Genomic DNA, 17457 nt, shown 5'->3' on the forward strand with positions numbered 1-17457 from the left:
GGTGCATTGCAAACAGCAGTTATGAGGCACAGGGAAAAAGCCTCTGCTTAACACTGAAACTGAACCATCCAAAGGGAAAAACTGGTCACTACTGAATACTTCCAGCAACCCTACAAAGTGCATGATGAGACAAATGAGGCACCTCAAAGCCTCGCCGCTAAGGACACCTGGGTAAAGTCCATCTAAAGAGGCTCAAACTAAGTGCAGTGAGGAGTGAAGATGGAGGCGCACGTGCAGCTGATGCTCCCTGTGTCAGTAAACACTCCATCTCATCTGCAGTCAGCAGAGACACTTGTCTGCCTGCACTGTCTGGCTGAGCCGTCTCACAAACAGACACACTTCTTGAACTGAAGGTGAGTATCCGTTGAGATAGCCTCTCTCCTTTCCACACAGTAATGCACAGACACAAGATCAGTGCAACCACACACTCAGCACTACACTTTTTAAGCAGTGCATCCCAATGAACCCTCTTTGACTGATTGCAGATTAAAATCACATTTGACTAAACATGTTCCTCTTTTCTTACAGAAGAAGTGATTGTTTTACACCACTCTCAAACACCAGTGAAAGAAATGCTCCGTGGGAGGGGGAAGTTAAAAGGGTTGGGGGTTTTTACTCTTGTTCGCCTCCCTTCTGGGCGATGCAGTCTGCTGGCTCGGGCTGCAGAGAGAGAGGGGAGGAGAGGAGAGGAGAGGGGAGGCAGGATGGCGATGGAGAAGAGTCAGCCCAGCCTGACTCATCTGCTTGCTGCTGCATTGACGAGGAAAAAACTCCAGTCAGGTGATGTAAGAGCCACGAGAAAGAAAGAGAGATGGAAATAGAGGTAGAAGAACTGACAGAAATAAGAGGAGGAGGGAGAGGAAGTGGGGGCGACGGGGAGGAAGAGAGGAACAAACAAAACCCAGCGAGGAGCAGACAGTCGTGGCATTTTAAAATGTGCACCGGCACGCCACACTGCGGCTCTGGGGTCCACGCTAGGGATGAGCTGCACATCCCCACCTCCGGCATCCTCGCACCCCCTCCCTCCCTCCCTCCCTGGCCTGGCCCACTCGCAGCTCTGCTGTCTGCAGATCTCTCTGACTTCGCATGGAGGGAAAAAAAGACAAAGCCTGCCCTGTGCTTTGCTCCTCGAGGTGATCTGAAAGCTCTCACAGGCAGAGGTGGTCAGAACGAAGTCTGAACCAGGACAGACACTACCGGGGGGCAGCATGAGCTTTCTCCAACAACAGAAACCTGGGTCTTTTGTAAACAGTGGGAAACTCTGTTCAAGTACGCTGTGAAAAAGTAGAAGCAGAGGTCCCCAAAGGCAATGTGAGGGTCGAGTAATATCCAACAACTTCACCATCAGGGAGCAACATTTAGTCCCAGCAGAAACTGCCGTCAACACACTTTGTTCAGTGCAGAGATTCCAACTGATTGCCGTCTATTGTTGTTGTACAGTAGTTAGCACATGATACTAAAACTGAAATCTGATCATGCACAGTATAAAGGCATGCCTTGCAAGTTATCCAACAAAGGCTTCAGAAGTCTCTAAGGACTCAGTGAGCTCCTCCACAGCCGGGTACTGCAGGGAAATTGAAAAGCTTAAAGAGGGAGCTGTCTGTAATATAATACATATCTACATCAATGTGGTTCTGCAAGGCTTTCTCACCAAGGGACTTGTTTTATGAACAGGACAAAATCAGGAAACCAAGACACATACTGTCACATTATCCTGCTGTTTTAGTTCAGACACTTTGGGGACACGAAGTGAGAGAGTAAAGAGAGATGTGGGAGACAGAGGCAGGGCTGGAGCTGCCATTCGGGACAGTGACATCAGGTCAACTCTATTTTTCTGTGATTTTAAAGGGGGTTTTTCAACTTTGCAGGAGACTTTTTGGTTCCAACAGAAAGGTCTCCCGCAGTCAAACTTCAGTCATGTCAGATTCATCTTACCAAGATTCAACATTTTCCACCAGAATTTGACTCTTAAAGTATAAATAGCACTATCAAACAGAACTCACAAATTTCCCAATTGGAACGGCTCGTTTTAAATCCATTTTACGGAAATATGATTACATGTTCGCTGGTGGTGGCTTTGACGCATCACGTGCCACCATTTATAATGTTTTCAAGCTTTAATTCCACAGCACCTAAAATGTTTTCATCAAACAAACAAGCAGATCAGGAAAAACAAATTAAGCCCACATGTGAGAGCAATTGGTGAGAGTGGTTCAGGGAAAAACAGACCAGCAGCGTAAACAAGCGTTCATCCCGGTGTCAGCCGGCAGGTTCACTATGGAAGTGTTACATGTGATTCACTAACATTGTTAGGCACTGATTGTGTTGGTTAGGAAGACTGTGATGTTCCAGAGAGGCTAGCGGGTAAGGTGCAGCATGTATTCAAGGTGGACAAAATAAGAGAAACACCTTACTATGAAATAGCTCTGCTGTGTCTGATACATTTCATCCATGCTGGTGGCGTTGCTTTGCCGTCAGATGGTGCGTCCACCGAAATATAATTTCTGACCTTGGTGATCCTATGACCTTTTCATCAAGCTCAATGGCAGTGACTAGTCCACATAAGTGACTCATATACAGACTTGCAGCTTTAATAGAAGTGTGATTACCTTTTCATAAATGCGTTACCACAGCAAAATAATGGAACATACAGAGGGACACAAAGGACGAAAATTGGCTTAGAAAATGATGTAATGTAGAAAGAAGAACAATAGTCACAAGTAGACACTAATCAAAAACCTATTTTGTTTTATTCTAAGATGTTTCTATTATTTTGTCCATAAGCAATCAGTCCAAACACACACTGCAATTCACCCAGTCGCCTGTTATGTGCCTCCCTGTGCAAAAATGACTTAACTTGCCTGCAATCAGATTCAAATAACGTGCCATGAACTGTGTCGAAACACTGTTCACAATGATAACTAATCTCATTCATATCAAATGCATGAGGCCCTGAAGTCAAGTCCTTTTGCAATTTCACAGGATGGCTCTTTCCTCCGAGGCGTAGTACTTAACGGGTCAGGAAAGCACCGTGCCCAGTCACAGCCAGACAGACAAACAACATGTGCTAATCCTTCATCGCCATGGAAACCAAAACATAACACTCAGCTAACAGACACCTGACTGATGGACCAAGTGAAGTAAGGACCAGAGGAGAGAAGAAAGAAGTAGGAAGGAGAAACGGAAGGATCTTCTTAGCGTAACTGGGATGGTAAAAACAAACATGACTTTTCAAAATAGACTGTCCACATTTAGGTCCAGCATTTCCTGACTCCAACTTGCTGTTGATGCCATTTGTGAGCCATAGGTGAGGGCATGCAATCCAACCAAAGGTCACAGCCTGACTCTGCTGCATGTGGATGGACCTACAGTACGCCATGTATACAGACAGACAGGGAAACCACAGGGGGACGGCCGGCATGGCAATGCACGCCATGGGGGGGGGTGGGTGGTGTGTGTGTGTGTGTGTGTGTGTGTGTGTGTGTGTGCGCGCGCGCTTGGCTCTCTGTCTGCATGCGTCTGTGTGATGCGCTTAGTATCAAGAGGGTGGTAATCTGTAAATCTGCTTGCCTTGGGCAGGTGGTGTGAAACTTGGCAAGAAAGAAAGAGACGCACAGGAATATAAAAGGAAAGAGACAGACTGGGAGAGACTGTGAATGGCAGGGATGAGTGTGAAAGAGAGGGAGCAAAGAGTGTGAAAGTGGTTTATATTACATAACTAGCTTTTTTTAATCCCTCAGAGAACAAGACATGCTAACATGCACAAACACTTGGCAGCACATTACATCCTTCATGGATGCATGTGTTCACAGAAAAGAACATCGACAATATGGACACGTTTTTAAATAAATCTTGTCAAAACGTGTGCCTTTGTAAAAAAAAAGGATACTTCTTTTGTAGTTTTCTATATATATTTTCAATAATAACGTTTTCTATCCGTGTATCCAACACCTGATATAACTTGTTTCAGCGGGCCACAGACCTTCCTTGTTGTCAGTAAACTATTAAAAATAGTCTGATGAAAATATGATGTTGTTCAAAGCATATATATCAGATCTAATTGCTCTAGTGTCAAGTTTTTTACACATTTTACAATCATATTATATTGTAAACGCTTTAGTAACTAGAGCTCAGTTAATTAATCCACATGACAATGTATTGTATTGAATCCGACATCATATACAATCATGGAGCCCAAATACTCCGCATCAAATGTGTATAAATCCTCAGCAGAAAATAGTCCCCAACAAATGCATTATTGACTTCTGATAGTGTAACTATTTAAAACACTACTGTGCCCAGGTGATTACGATTTGTTTTGTCAATCTATACATTTGTGACCCTCTTTTAAATATGTATGTCTTCAGTAGCAACACATGTGCTTGCTGTTGAGTATCTACGACAGGGTAGGGTTGTATTATTGACTTGGTTTTCATGGGATTTGAAAAACTGAACATTTTAGAATATCAACTTATTCTTAAATGACAAATTGCAAGTCTAAAATAGTGTGTCATGCATATGTTCTCCATGGAAACATGTAAAAGTATGGCATTATTTCTACAAGTCGGCTGGGATGCCAGTGTCTCAGTTCATAGGGACCCCCACACTGCTCCCCAATGCGTTTTCTGCCCACTGCTCATTATACTGGTATGGGATAAAGGAAGAGTTAAGTCTACATTTAACTTTTTCGGTGCTGTACACGTGTGTGACGATTTGAAGTTGAAAATTGAATCTTCCATTTCCATTGTTTACCCAAAAAACGGTCACCCAAACATCTTTAGGTCAAGCAGTAGCACACTCATTTATGAGGCTGCCCTTAAATCTGGCAGCCAATAAGAGCAGTGCAGCAGTGAAGGCTGCAGATCTTCCCTCTGCTGCCCGCTCAGCTCTCCTGGCATGACCCATGCAAACAGAGAGCAGAGCCTGGGCAGACTACAGGGGAGAGGAAGAGAACAAATAACTTGGGCGGGCAGACAAAATGCGAAAGACTGAGACAAAGCATGGAGGGGGCAGAGGAGGGAGAGAAAGGCAGCGAGCGGACAGAAGAGTGAGAGTGAGTAAGGAGGGAGGGAGGGAGGGGAGGAGGGAGAACGTGATGTTGCACGTGACGCTGGCTCAGGCACTGCAGGCTGTTACGTAAGCGCACCCCCTGCCCTGTCTCCTCATGGACCGAGCAGACTCTGCTTTTCTCCAATCCCTCACCCTGCAGCCGCTGCCCACTTTTTTTTTTTCTTCCACTCACATGGCTCCTCACATGGCTGCCTCCCTCCCTCCCTCCCTCCCTCTCTCAATCAGTCTCCCTCCGTCTCTTTCTCTCACTCTCCTCCACCCACTCATTGCACCCCAGGGGAGCCACCAACCTCTGCTGCCGAGGCTGTCACTCTGTCTCTCTCTCTCCTTCTGTTTTTGTCTGTCTGCCTCTGCCTCTCCCTCTCTCATTATTTCCATCAATCGTTCTCCCTCCCTCCCTCCCTCCCTCTCTCTCCCTCTCCTTTGCAGTGAGGCTGCAGCTCCACGCTCAGGGCTACAGGGATATGACAAAAAGAGGCCACAAATACACTCACACACACCTACACAAACTGACATTTCACATATCGTTTCCGCACTGTCTGGTTGCTCGAATGCTCCTAGCCGCTCTTATAAAAGTGACTGTTTTGCCACTTTAAATTCCTCTGATCTTGTTCCACACAACTGTGGACACTGGCTGACACAGGAAGCAAACAAAAATAGTGAAAACAAAACTGACTCTTCCATCAGCTGTAAGTGAAACCTGCTGGCATGTACTATACTGACAAAGGTAGTCTTGACAGTATTAATAATGCACTTAAACAGAAACATGGGTGAAGGCATATGCATTGTATTTATGTAGTTGCTTTTGTGCTGCAACAACAACAGCAGCCTTAAGCAGGACAGCAGTGTCAGGCCCAAATAATCATGTCTGCATGAAATTCCACATGGTCGGAGGACAGCAACACATGCTTTCCCCAAGTTCACTTCAGGACAATGTTCAATAAACTGAGCTCTAAGAAATCCAAAACAACTGAGTTGTTGTCTTCTAACTAAGAATTATTCTTCATGTCTCAAACCAGGCAGCACGTAGTGTTGTTTGAATTGCACAGCGTCACCTCCTCTCACCACGCAGCTGGAACAAATGCTCCAACAAGGTGATTACAGACCTGACTTTTTTGTGCTTTGGCCCTCACCCCCTCCACCATCTTGGTTCGACAAACACACAGCCTCCTCCATGAGTCCCTGGCTCGGAGGGGTGCAGCAGGAGATGTGCTCCTGCACCCCCCACTCGCTGCAGTATTGCTTTGTTTGTTCAGTGCTTGCCCCCCTCCTCCTCGTTCTTTTCCTTCCTCCCTCCTATTCTCCCTCTCAGTGTGAGTGTGTCCTCAAGTGCCTCCCTGTCTTATGTAACAGAGAAAGGCCCACAGCATACTGATGAAGGGGAGTCTGGGCTCTGGGCCGACAGACCTGGGAGAAAACAAGGACTACACCGCACTGCTGATGGGAGAACAGCTTTCCTGGCACTCAAAGACAGGGCTAGATTCACAGACAACTTTGAGATAAAATGGCCTATTCACCCTTTTCTTTATGTAGCCGTGAGAGTGTAAGAGATTCAGGGGACGGGTGGCGCAGTGGTCTGTGCATCTGATCATCAGATCTAGGGGGTGCTGGGGAACTCCAGTTTGAAACCCGCTCCTGCCGCCACTGCGTCAGGCCGTTGTGTCCTTGGGCAAGACACTTCACCCGGATTTGCTCCTGTGGGTATTGTCCACAGTACATGTATGATACCAATGTGTACTTGTAAAAGCGCCTTGATGACCTCGAGGCGTGAAGATGGACGGTGTGGCGCAGTGCGCTGTGCAATGATCATCAGATCAAGGGGTGAAACCCGCCACTGCTGCGTCTGTAAAGCCGTTGGGTCCTTGGGCAAGACCCTTCACCTGAACTTGCTCCTGTGGGTATTGTCCACAGTGACCATTGCATGTATAACAAAAAATACGTGTAATGTGTATCTGTACTTTGAGCACTGGAAAAGCGCTATAATAAACTGGAAAAGCGCTATAATAAATGTAAGGAATTATTATATAATTTCCTTGAAGACTCCTAAATATTGACTGTTAAAAAGGGTTTCAATAATAATGTAATCACATAAATAACACCATGTTTCTGTGACATATTGCTCATGCACTCACAGCATCCTGGAAGCATTCCTTCTTGTCCAGCATCTCTCTGAGTGTTTGCAGGATCTTGATGCACAGCTTCTCCTCTTTGTCCATGAGCTTCTTGGTGTGTTTGATCAGTCTGTCACGGAGACAAGAGAAGTGCTGCATCATTCACAGTCGTTTCCTGCTAATGCAGTCACTGGCTCTTGAGTAAAAACAAAGCAATACTTTATTGATCACCACTACAGGTGAAATCTGCTTCTCTGCTCTCCAGGGGGGTCTGACAGTAGCAGCAGATTAACAGCACCCCCGCAGGTTTGATGATGTATTAAACTATTCTTCAGTGAATTGCTTTGGTAACAATCTAATCTGTTGGTCCACTGACTACATATACATTACATGTGTTTTCTTTAACATTTGCTATTGCTAATTTTAAAAGCTAAATGTTTGTCTTTTTACTTTTGAATTATATTTTTGAGCTATTGTTCTTGACTTTTTTCCAAAGCCTCGTCAACTAATCTAATTATAGTAAGTGGTAGTTTAAAGTATAGGTTTAAGTAAATGCTCATTTTACATCTTGGCACTATTTTTGAAATGCCAATCTTAAACTTAGCACGACATAATATCAGATAAAAAACGATAATAGCAATTTGCAACTTTTGTCAAAAATTCTAACCTAATCCTAAATCTCTACATAAACCATGCTGCTAGTGCTCTCCGTTGCTAGATGAACACTTTAAAAAGTGGCCTCCCGTCCCTCAGAAAGGAAAACTGTACTTTTTGGTCCATATCCAGGTTGTGAACATTGACTCACTTGGACATGAACGCTCCGCTCTCACAGCGTAACCGAGCAGCCTCTGGAAACAGCAGCTCCGGGCTGTGAAGAACGTCCACCAGCACGGAGAACTCTGCCTGGACCTTCGGACTGAACTGCTCCTCCAGAAGGGACACGACCGCCTGTACATCACAGACAGACACAAATTAAGGCTCAATCTGATGCTGTCCTGAATAGATGGATACTGCTGAAGACCATTCAGAAAGCCCTCAAAAACATCCTGTGAATGTAAACTTGTAGCAATGCTAGCAGCCAGGCTAGAGGAATGGAAATGCCAAACACTTTGGTACAGACTCAAGTATCTCAAGAAACTGTATGCCATGAAATCTTGTGCAGCTATGCTTTGTCCCTAAAGGATGTTGCCTCGTACCTCTGGTGATCCTATGTTTATGTTTATTAAGGATCCCCATTAGCTTTAGCTCTCGACAAAAGCTACTCTTCCTGGGGTCCGACACTTAAAACAATACAACAATAATACAACAATAATACAGCAACATTTAGGACATAAGTCCTGACATCATTAACAACATTAAAAACATCATCAATATCATCAACAACATGCGATCAAATTAAATTAAGGTAGGGTTCACAGCTCACAAGGGTACATGGTCATTAGTAGATGGCCCTTCAATCTCTTCTTGAAAGAGGCTCTGGACTCTATTTCAGTAAGGTAGTTTGGCAATGAGTTCCATTCCTTTATAGCTCTATAAGACACAGAAGATTTCAGAAGATGTGTCCTGGGTGTAGGTGCCAGTAGATGGCCTGATGTAGAGTAGCTTGTCTAGTCTTATGGTCATGCTCGTGAAAAGTGATAACACGAGATTGCAGACGTTTCTCAACTGGAAGCCATGATAGGTTTTTATGCATAACTCCAATATGAGTGTGCTTCGAACAGTGGAGAGCTAGTCGGGCAGCCTTGTTTTGAGCTATTTGTAATTTCTGTAAATGTGTTTTTGCTGCTGACGACCATATGACCGGACAGTACTCAAGATGTGACAAAACCAGAGACTGAATGACTTGTTTCAAAGTGTTTGGTGTTACATACTTTCTTGCCACAGCTATGCTCCTTCGCATTTTAGTTACGATACTGTCAATTTGCTTTGTCCACCGTAAACCAGAATCAAGAACAATGCCAAGCAACTTAGTCTCGTTTACCTGTTCCACTGGCGGTCCTATAACCTTTTCCATAGAACCATTATGAGGTTGACCATTTAGTTTAAGTGAAATGTGTCAACTATTATTCGATCGGTTGCTTCAAACAGCCAGGGTGTCTCATGCATAGTCCTTTAAACCCTGCTTCACATCTTTAGGTGACCTCGTGAAATTGTTTAGGTAAAGTGGTTGAAGAATGAACTTCCTTTACAAGGGTCATTGCAAGCACATTAGCAAGCTGACATTTGTATAAGGCTTTAAAGAGCCTGTGACACGGTTTTCCCCCATCATCCAAACCCATCAATTTGAGTACATATTGTCCCCTTGAAAACCGTTACTGAACTGATTTTGGATATTTGTACTTTGATAACCATTAATCTGCCTTAAATGTTGACAATTTTCTGGATCTTCTCGCGGATTCTTCCAAGTCCCGCCAAATGATGGGTGACGTCATTGCGGGCACAGCGCTCCAGCTGCAGCGTCCAGGATCCCAGCTTCTGCATGTAAACCTTTATATATATATACAGTCAGATGTAAACGCACGATGGTGCACACAGCAGCAAGCTCAGACAGCGATGACAGGTTCTGAACGTGTCTGAGAGCTCATATGAGGCTGAAGGATCGGTTTATGTTGTATCTGTTAGAAGTTTAGGAATGAGATGCGTCAATATGGGGCGATCATATGGTCATGTAGCCAGTGGTGGACTGGGACTAAAAATCATCCCGGGACTCTCGACCGGCCCACTTCGGTACCGCTAGTAAATTGTCAACGGGGGGAGTGGGGATGTCAGGGGCGGCGGGTGCTGTAGATAGTAAATGTAAATATGTAAATATTTGTGTCACTGCATCCTGGTAAAATACAAATATAATGTATAATGTCTGTGTCTTTGACATTAGCGCTGCTAGCCACCTGTGCCCTGTACTACGAAGCCAGTTCAACAGACCCTGGATATGTTTGAGTAACAAACAAACTAACAACAACAAACTAACAAACGAGACCTCGCTAAGCGGTCCGACGACGCTGGTTATCAACTCGGTAAATCAAGCCAGGGTTTCTCTCTCCAGCTGAGAGCGCGTTCACGTCTAAGAGACGAGTGGATCTGACTTTAATTACATTTGTCTCGAGTGTTTCGTCAACATAATGTGTTAAATAATACTTCTGCATACAGTCTGTGACACTGTGAGTGTTGCACGGCCAGATGACGGCTGAGAAGCTGACTCAGATAAGGAAATATATGATATATTATGATATTATATGATCGATGATCTGATTGATGATGTAATATGAATGATAAGTGCGACACGTCGGCGTCTTCTCTGCATGGCAGTTTAAACTGTATTTCCTTTATCCTGTAATATGACTTGAGAGATTTAAACTCTGCACACTGAGTTGATCTCTTTTCTATAGACGCCGGAGGCGGGCAGCGTCAGGTAAAATAAGTTATTTAGCCTTCTCAAACCTGAGCCTCACGCGCCGCCTATGGGGGATGTGCTAGTTACTTATCCGACCGGCCCACTTCGGTACCGGCCCATCGGGATTCGTCCCGATGGCCAGTCCGCCACTGCACCCAGCCCACGTAAACTGTCAACGGGGGAGCCTCGCTGCGGGGAAACGGTGGACCTAGTGTCCCGATCGGAGTGGGAATAATAATAATAATCCGTGCATTTTATCCATTAATTTCCCCAACATTGTGGTAAAAAAAACACACGTTTAATCCATGTTGTTGGTGTACTACAACTACAAAAAGCATCGGTTTGTTTTCTCATCAGGAAATGCAGACCGGCTCAAACAAACGATTTTTAATCATCATCCTCACGATCATTTAATGTATCATATGTTCGCCGCATTGACATGAAAGCACTAATAAATGTAGTTTCACAAAAATAATCGATTTGTTTTTATATCACATCCGACGGGCAGAAATTCAGCAGCTCTCACTCCCGATTTTTAATCCAAATGTAATCATCATCTTCACCACGATCATTTATGTTTATGTCGCCGAATTGACATGAAAGCACTGACAAATATGAATATACTGTAGTCAACTTCATTAAAACGTTATTAACGTGCCTAATCTCAGTAATTCACCATTTCTACGCATGACAACACACTTTGTCCGTGTTTGGCTCTCGAAGCGTTCCCGCATTGACGTCACTTCCGGCTTCCCCCAAAACTTCAAAATGAGTCGAAGGAATTTCCCCGCGATGTTCGAAATTATTGATATTTAATGGAACGGTATCGCTTTTTCTTTTTTAAATTGACGGTTCGAGATTACTAGTAGCCCAATATTTCATTGCACAACAGTTGTTGGGATGCTGTCACAGGCTCTTTAAGCTCTGCTGTGGCTTTGTGTCGTCTCTGGGCAGCTAGCAAGTGTAGGATCATAGTAATGTAAAAAATGTTCACCTGCAGCTTCTCAATGATGTTCTTGTAGTCGGGGACCCCCAGGGGCTCCTTGCGGGGTCGTGTGCGGGCAGACGTCCTCCAGTCCTTGGCTGCTCGCTGCACCATGTTGCTGTGGACCTTGAGAGACAAAGTGTTGACCTGACTGTCCAGGTCCACTGGGATGGCTATTGCCCGGGCCTTAGCTGAAAAACACCACGGAGGGTCAGATGTCGGGGAAATGTAGTGTCAGCGAGATCTTACCATTACATTAAATCTAATTTGATATTTTAACGACACTTCTTCAATGTATTTCTATATCTGTCTCCATCATTTTGAGGTATTGAAGCAGATTAGCAGCACTCACCAACATCAGCCAGTGTTTTGATGCAGCTCTCGATATTAGCCTTCTGAGCGGAGTTGATCCAGGTGCAGTTGTAGATCCTGAAAGAAGACTGGAGCAGCTTGATGAAGACAGACTGGTTTGTCTGTGAAGAGAGAGAGCAAGGATAATATTCTTTCAAAGTGGTCGAAGTGTAGAGAAATGCAGAGATAATCCTGAACACTTCAATATTGTGTCTGATAGTTGACATTAGTACACAATTATGCGTAAAACACCTTAAGCATCTGCTCGAGGTACAAACATCTGCAATGAAACAAAAGGTCCAGGCAATGGTGCAGTGAAGGCGGCAGTCTGCGGTCATATATTTTACTGTAAAGAAGCTCAACGTTGGCAGAGGATTTAGCCGTGGTTTGAGTGAGCGTCCCTTAGTGGGCTCATTGTGAAAAGAATACCTGCAGGTTGGAGTGGTTGACAGAGAAAGGTGAGCTGAAGAAACCCTTGATGATGCCCATCACCGTCTCCGTCACATACTTCTCAAGGGCCAGATCGGCATGGTTACGGTCTGTGGTAGTGTTGCACACCTTCAGAAACAGAGAAAACAAGCGTTGTCATTTTTCTTTGCAGGTGAATTGTGAATGTATTTAACACATGAGTAAGCCTCGGTGTCTCTCGACTGCCTCGTTAGAATAGCATCAGACAGAGTGCATGACCTTTCAGTCTGACAGAGCCTTACACTGGACATGTCCACCAGGAAGTTGTCAAAGAGCTTCCAGATATGGTTGGAGGTGTAGATCTCCTTCATTTCGACCTCTGTGTCTACGTAGCAGTGATTCACGAAGTTCACATAGGCAGTTTTGACCTGGAGGATAAAGAGATGAGATGCAAGGTAACTTCAGGTCAAATTAATGTGTCAAATTGAGAGAAATTGTATTATTATCGAACCCTTACCTCTGGTATACAGTGGATATCAGTGACAACTTTAACAATGTCGTCCAGTGGTAGCAGAGAGTTGCATTTCAGCTCAGTGTAGACGTTCTTTCCTTCGGTGCAGGCGGCCAGCAGCTCCACCAGTGTGTTGTGGTAGGCCAGAGCTCCATCCTCATCTGTCCGCTCACGCTCAGAGCCCATCATCTGCAGCAGCACCGGGAACGAGGAGCGGTCGTTGTAGAACACCAGCACGTCTTCGCCTCCATTCACAAGCTGGACACAGACAGAGATCCAAAGTAAAGAAACAGTAACCATCACAAATGAATTCATGTACAAAGTGGTTTGATTTGAAACGTTTATAATCTCACCTCTGTCATGACCTTGTCCTGACATTTCTTCACATACTTTCCATCTGCTTTCACAATGGTTTGCAGGAACTTGAGGTACAACACATGTCTACCGTGTGTTTCAATGCAGTGGACAAAATGATGGACCACACGGTCGCTGATCTCGTGGCACAGCTGGTAGCTGTTCATAAAGATGTTACGCATCGTCTCAGCTTCAAGCAACTGGTGAAAGATAGGAGGCATGATTCAGTAACAGAAAATGAACATAGAAAACGATAGTTACGGCTGTAACTACGGTTCTATGAGTCCCGGATGACCGCCAGAGGCGGTGCTTTAGCACTGGATATGTCCATCGCGCGCATGCGCAGCTCGAGTACCAATAACAACAAAGTCACCCGTGACTCACGTGACACCGGCTATATCAGCCGGTATTGTCAGGGGATCTGTTCCCCGAATCTTCTCGCGAGCACACAAGAATTCTGAGTGACAGGGAACTCTGGCGGTCATCCGGGACTCATAGAACCGTAGTTACAGCCGTAACTATCGTCCTATTTCGTCCCTACTGACCGCCAGAGGCGGTGCTTTAGCACTGGATGACTTATACCAACAATGTCATGAAGAATCCAAGCCCTTGCTCACCACTGGAAGCAGCGGAGCTCGGCAAAAGGACCACGCCCAAAGAATGGGGAGTGTCGACATTGACCTGATGACAACTGGAGAATGTGCCAGAAGACGCCCACGACGCCGCGGCGCAGATGGTCTCCAGGGGCACCCCTCTCAGGGCAGCCCAATATGTTGAGATGCTCCTTGTAGAGTGGCATCTCAGCCTGGTGGCAGGGGGCGGCCACTGGCCCCGTAAGCCTGTGAGATGGTATCGACAACCCAGTGGGGAAGCCACTGGTTAGAGGGCCTAACCTCCTTTAGTGCCGCCAGGGCAAACTCAAGAGTTGCTCCTCCTGCCGTATACAGGCAGTAGCCTTGATATACGCCCTTTGGGCACCCCCCGGGCACAGCAACTTCGATGTGCCGTACTCCTGAATGTCAAAGCGTGCCAGCTAGGCAGGCTGATTGAAGTGAGTTTGTGGAAGGACCCCGGGGGGGAATGCCACATTTGCCCAAAGGGCAACGCCTGAGAGTCTCACCTCGGGCATGTATTGTTTATGGAGAGGACATGCAACTCCCCGACTCACTTCCCTGAGGCTATGGCAAGCAGAAATGCTGCCTTTGTGGGCAGCCACCTAAGCCCCACCTGGGCCAGGGGCTCGAAGGGAGGAGGTGATGGGGCATCCGGCAGCAAGGGCAGGTCCCAAGCCGGAGCCCTCGGGGTGCAAGGGGGACGCTGCCGTAAAGCCCCTCTCATAAAGAGGGACACCGACCTGTGGCACCCCGCCGTGGCGCCGTCGACCCGAACATGTTGGGCAGAATCGCAGCCACATAAATTCAGAGTGGAGTGAGAACGTCCACTATCTAGAAGGGACTGTTGTCTAAGCAACAATGTACATGCTGTCCCCAAGGAACACGCACATTCTTGCCCCCCAGTTGGGGTAGAAAGTGCGTGAGTGCAAGCTGCCCGGCCCGAAGCTCTAGCACGTTGACCCGGCGCACACTCTGCTGGGCAGACCACTGACCCTGAACGGTCCTGCCCTGCCGCACTGCACCCCACCCTGAGAGACATGCACCTATGGTGATGGTCTCCTGGCGGGATGGGATGGCGCCCATGGGCACGCCTACCAGAGATGGGCCCTGCCCCTCCAGCGTGACGGAGAGTGGAGCAATGCTGCGACACCCTGACTTCACTGTGCCTGTGCCATTTGGCGTCCAAGTGAAGGCTGTTCAGCCACATCTGCATGGGGCACAACGACAGCGGGCCTAAGGGCCCAGCGGCCGAGGCAGCTGCCAGTCTGCCCAAGGGCCGGAGGAACTGAATATAAGGCACCCTCTTGCCCGGCCCACGTGGAAGTAGGCATCCCTCGGTTGGGAACCACTCCACCTGTGCGTATGCAGTAGTCAGTATATAGAATGGCAGCACCTTCAGGAATCTGTTGATTCCTCTGAGGTCCAAGATCGGGCGAAATCCGGCGACTTTCTTGCTCACGAGAAAGTATGCCGAGTAGAACCCCCTGGCTAAGCAGAGGGTCTTACTGGGTTGATTGCGTCCTTGGACAAAAGGACGGACAACTCTTGGCCCAGAGGTAGGGCCCCTGCCGGATCGCTGACGACTGTCAATTAGACCCAGCCGAAGGCTAGGGGCCGGAGCTGCGGTCCGTACCCCTGGGTTAAGGTGAAAACCACCCAAGGGACGGAAGTACAGACTGCCCAGAAACTGAGCTGCTGCTGGGAAAGCAGCCGCCGACCACCCCCGGGATTTCAAGGCCCAGCCCCCCGGACCCTGGAGCCTCTTGGGGGGTTCCGGTAAGGCTCTGGGGCACGAGGCCGCCTGGAAGGCGGGCGACATGGGGCACGAAAGTCATTGGGAGGCGGTTGAGTGGGCCGCTAAGACCTCTGCAGACCACCCCTGTAATCCAGCGGCTGAGTGCGGCTATAGGGGCATGATGAGTGCGACTTCATCATGCCCCTATCGGCAGCTAGCCGATCCACTTTAGAGGACAGCCTATTTCTAGTCCTATTGGGGGGGAGCACGCAAAGCCATCGTAAATAAGGCAGTTTACCAAGAGCGGGGGCGAAAACACTGCCTTCACTGGCTGAGCTAGAGGCGAGTGCCAGATGCAGCGTAACCGGGAGCGGGTGCGGGAACACAGCCTTCACCAGCTACCTGCTTAACGGAACCAGGCGACTTCATCATGCCCCTATCGGCAGCTTAGCCGATCCACTTTAGAAGACAGCCTATTTCTAGTCCTATTGGGGGAGCACGCAAAGCCATCGTAAATAAGGCAGTTTACCAAGAGCGGGGGCGAAAACACTGCCTTCACTGGCTGAGCTAGAGGCGAGTGCCAGATGCAGCGTAACCGGGAGCGGGTGCGGGAACACAGCCTTCACCAGCTACCTGCTTAACGGAACCAGGCAGTTAGCGTCTACCAGGAGCGGGGGGCGAGAACACTGCCTTCACTGGTTGAGTTAGAGACGAATGCCAGATGCAGCGTAACCGGGAGCGGGTGCGGGAACACAGCCTCTTCACCAGCTACCTGCTTAACAGAAAAACAAGGCAGTTTGGCGTCTACCAGGAGCGGGGGGGCGAGAAACTGCCTTCACTGGTTGAGTTAGAGACGAATGCCAGATGCAGCGTAACCGGGAGCGGGTGCGGGAACACAGCCTTCACCAGCTACCTGCTTAACAGAAAAACAAGGCAGTTTGGCGTCTACCAGGAGTGGGGGCGAGAACTGCCTTCACTGGTTAAGTTAGAGTCGAATGCCAGATGCAGTGTAACCGGGAGCGGGAACACAGCCTTCACCGGCTACCTGCTGAACGGGAAGAGTAGAGCGGTGCTACTACTCGCCGAACAGAAAAAGGGATGTAGCTACATCCGCATTACCAGTAGAGGGAGCGGGAGCGAGAGCACTGCCTTCACCTAGCTGGGTAAAATAAAGAAGCTAACAGTATACGCAAGACGTTAGCCGAGCGGCTGCTGCTAACGATCAAGCGAGATCAAGTCAAATAACACACATGTTTAAGACCAGATAACTAGCTTCTAAAGAATAGAATAGCACAGAGCCGTAGTTACAGCAGTAACCATGGCCAGGGCTCACACGGCATCTAACCGTAGTTACAGTAGTAACTATGGCCAGTACTTACACGGCTTAGAACCGTAGTTACAGTCGTAACTCTGGCCAGTACTTGCACGGCTTGGATACTTACACAGCATAGAGCCGTAGTTACAGTAGTAACTCTGGCCAGTACTTGCACGGCTTGGAACCGTAGTTACAGTAGTAACTATGGCCAGTACTTACATGGTTTAGAACCGTAGTTACAGTAGTAACTATGGCCAGTATTTACACGGCATAGAGCCGTAGTTACGGTATTACCTATGGCCAGTACATGCACGGCTTGGAACCGTAGTTACAGAGTAACTATGGCCAGTACTTACGGCTTAACCCCGTAGTTACAGTATTAACTATGGCCAGTACTTACACAGCTTGGAACCGTAGTTACAGTAGTAACTGTGGCCGGTGCCTAAAAGTGTCAGCCAACGGCTGCCCACTAGACAATATAATATTGGGAGGATGAAATCCTCCTTAATGGCCATACATGCAGAGCACACGGCACACACAGTGAAGATTGTTCTCTGCATATCGTCCTAGTGCTAGGAGTCTAGTACTAGGAGCAGTAAATACCACGATATA

The 17457-nt window shown here is 47.2% G+C and overlaps 1 protein-coding gene across 1 annotated transcript in view; it reads right to left on the reverse strand.

Moving 5' to 3' along the window:
• itpr2 (inositol 1,4,5-trisphosphate receptor, type 2) overlaps positions 1 to 17457 on the reverse strand; it is a 65929-nt gene that overhangs the window by 23667 nt on the left and 24805 nt on the right. The window contains exons 30-37 of the mRNA XM_034084383.2: positions 13181 to 13381; positions 12834 to 13085; positions 12619 to 12744; positions 12338 to 12466; positions 11910 to 12030; positions 11567 to 11748; positions 7987 to 8129; positions 7203 to 7311 (exon numbers count right to left, since the gene is read on the reverse strand). Coding sequence (XP_033940274.1) covers positions 7203 to 7311; positions 7987 to 8129; positions 11567 to 11748; positions 11910 to 12030; positions 12338 to 12466; positions 12619 to 12744; positions 12834 to 13085; positions 13181 to 13381 — 1263 coding nt within the window. The remainder of the gene's footprint in view (positions 1 to 7202; positions 7312 to 7986; positions 8130 to 11566; positions 11749 to 11909; positions 12031 to 12337; positions 12467 to 12618; positions 12745 to 12833; positions 13086 to 13180; positions 13382 to 17457) is intronic.

This window comes from Pseudochaenichthys georgianus, chromosome 6, assembly GCF_902827115.2.
Source record: "Pseudochaenichthys georgianus chromosome 6, fPseGeo1.2, whole genome shotgun sequence".
NCBI lineage: Eukaryota > Metazoa > Chordata > Actinopteri > Perciformes > Channichthyidae > Pseudochaenichthys > Pseudochaenichthys georgianus.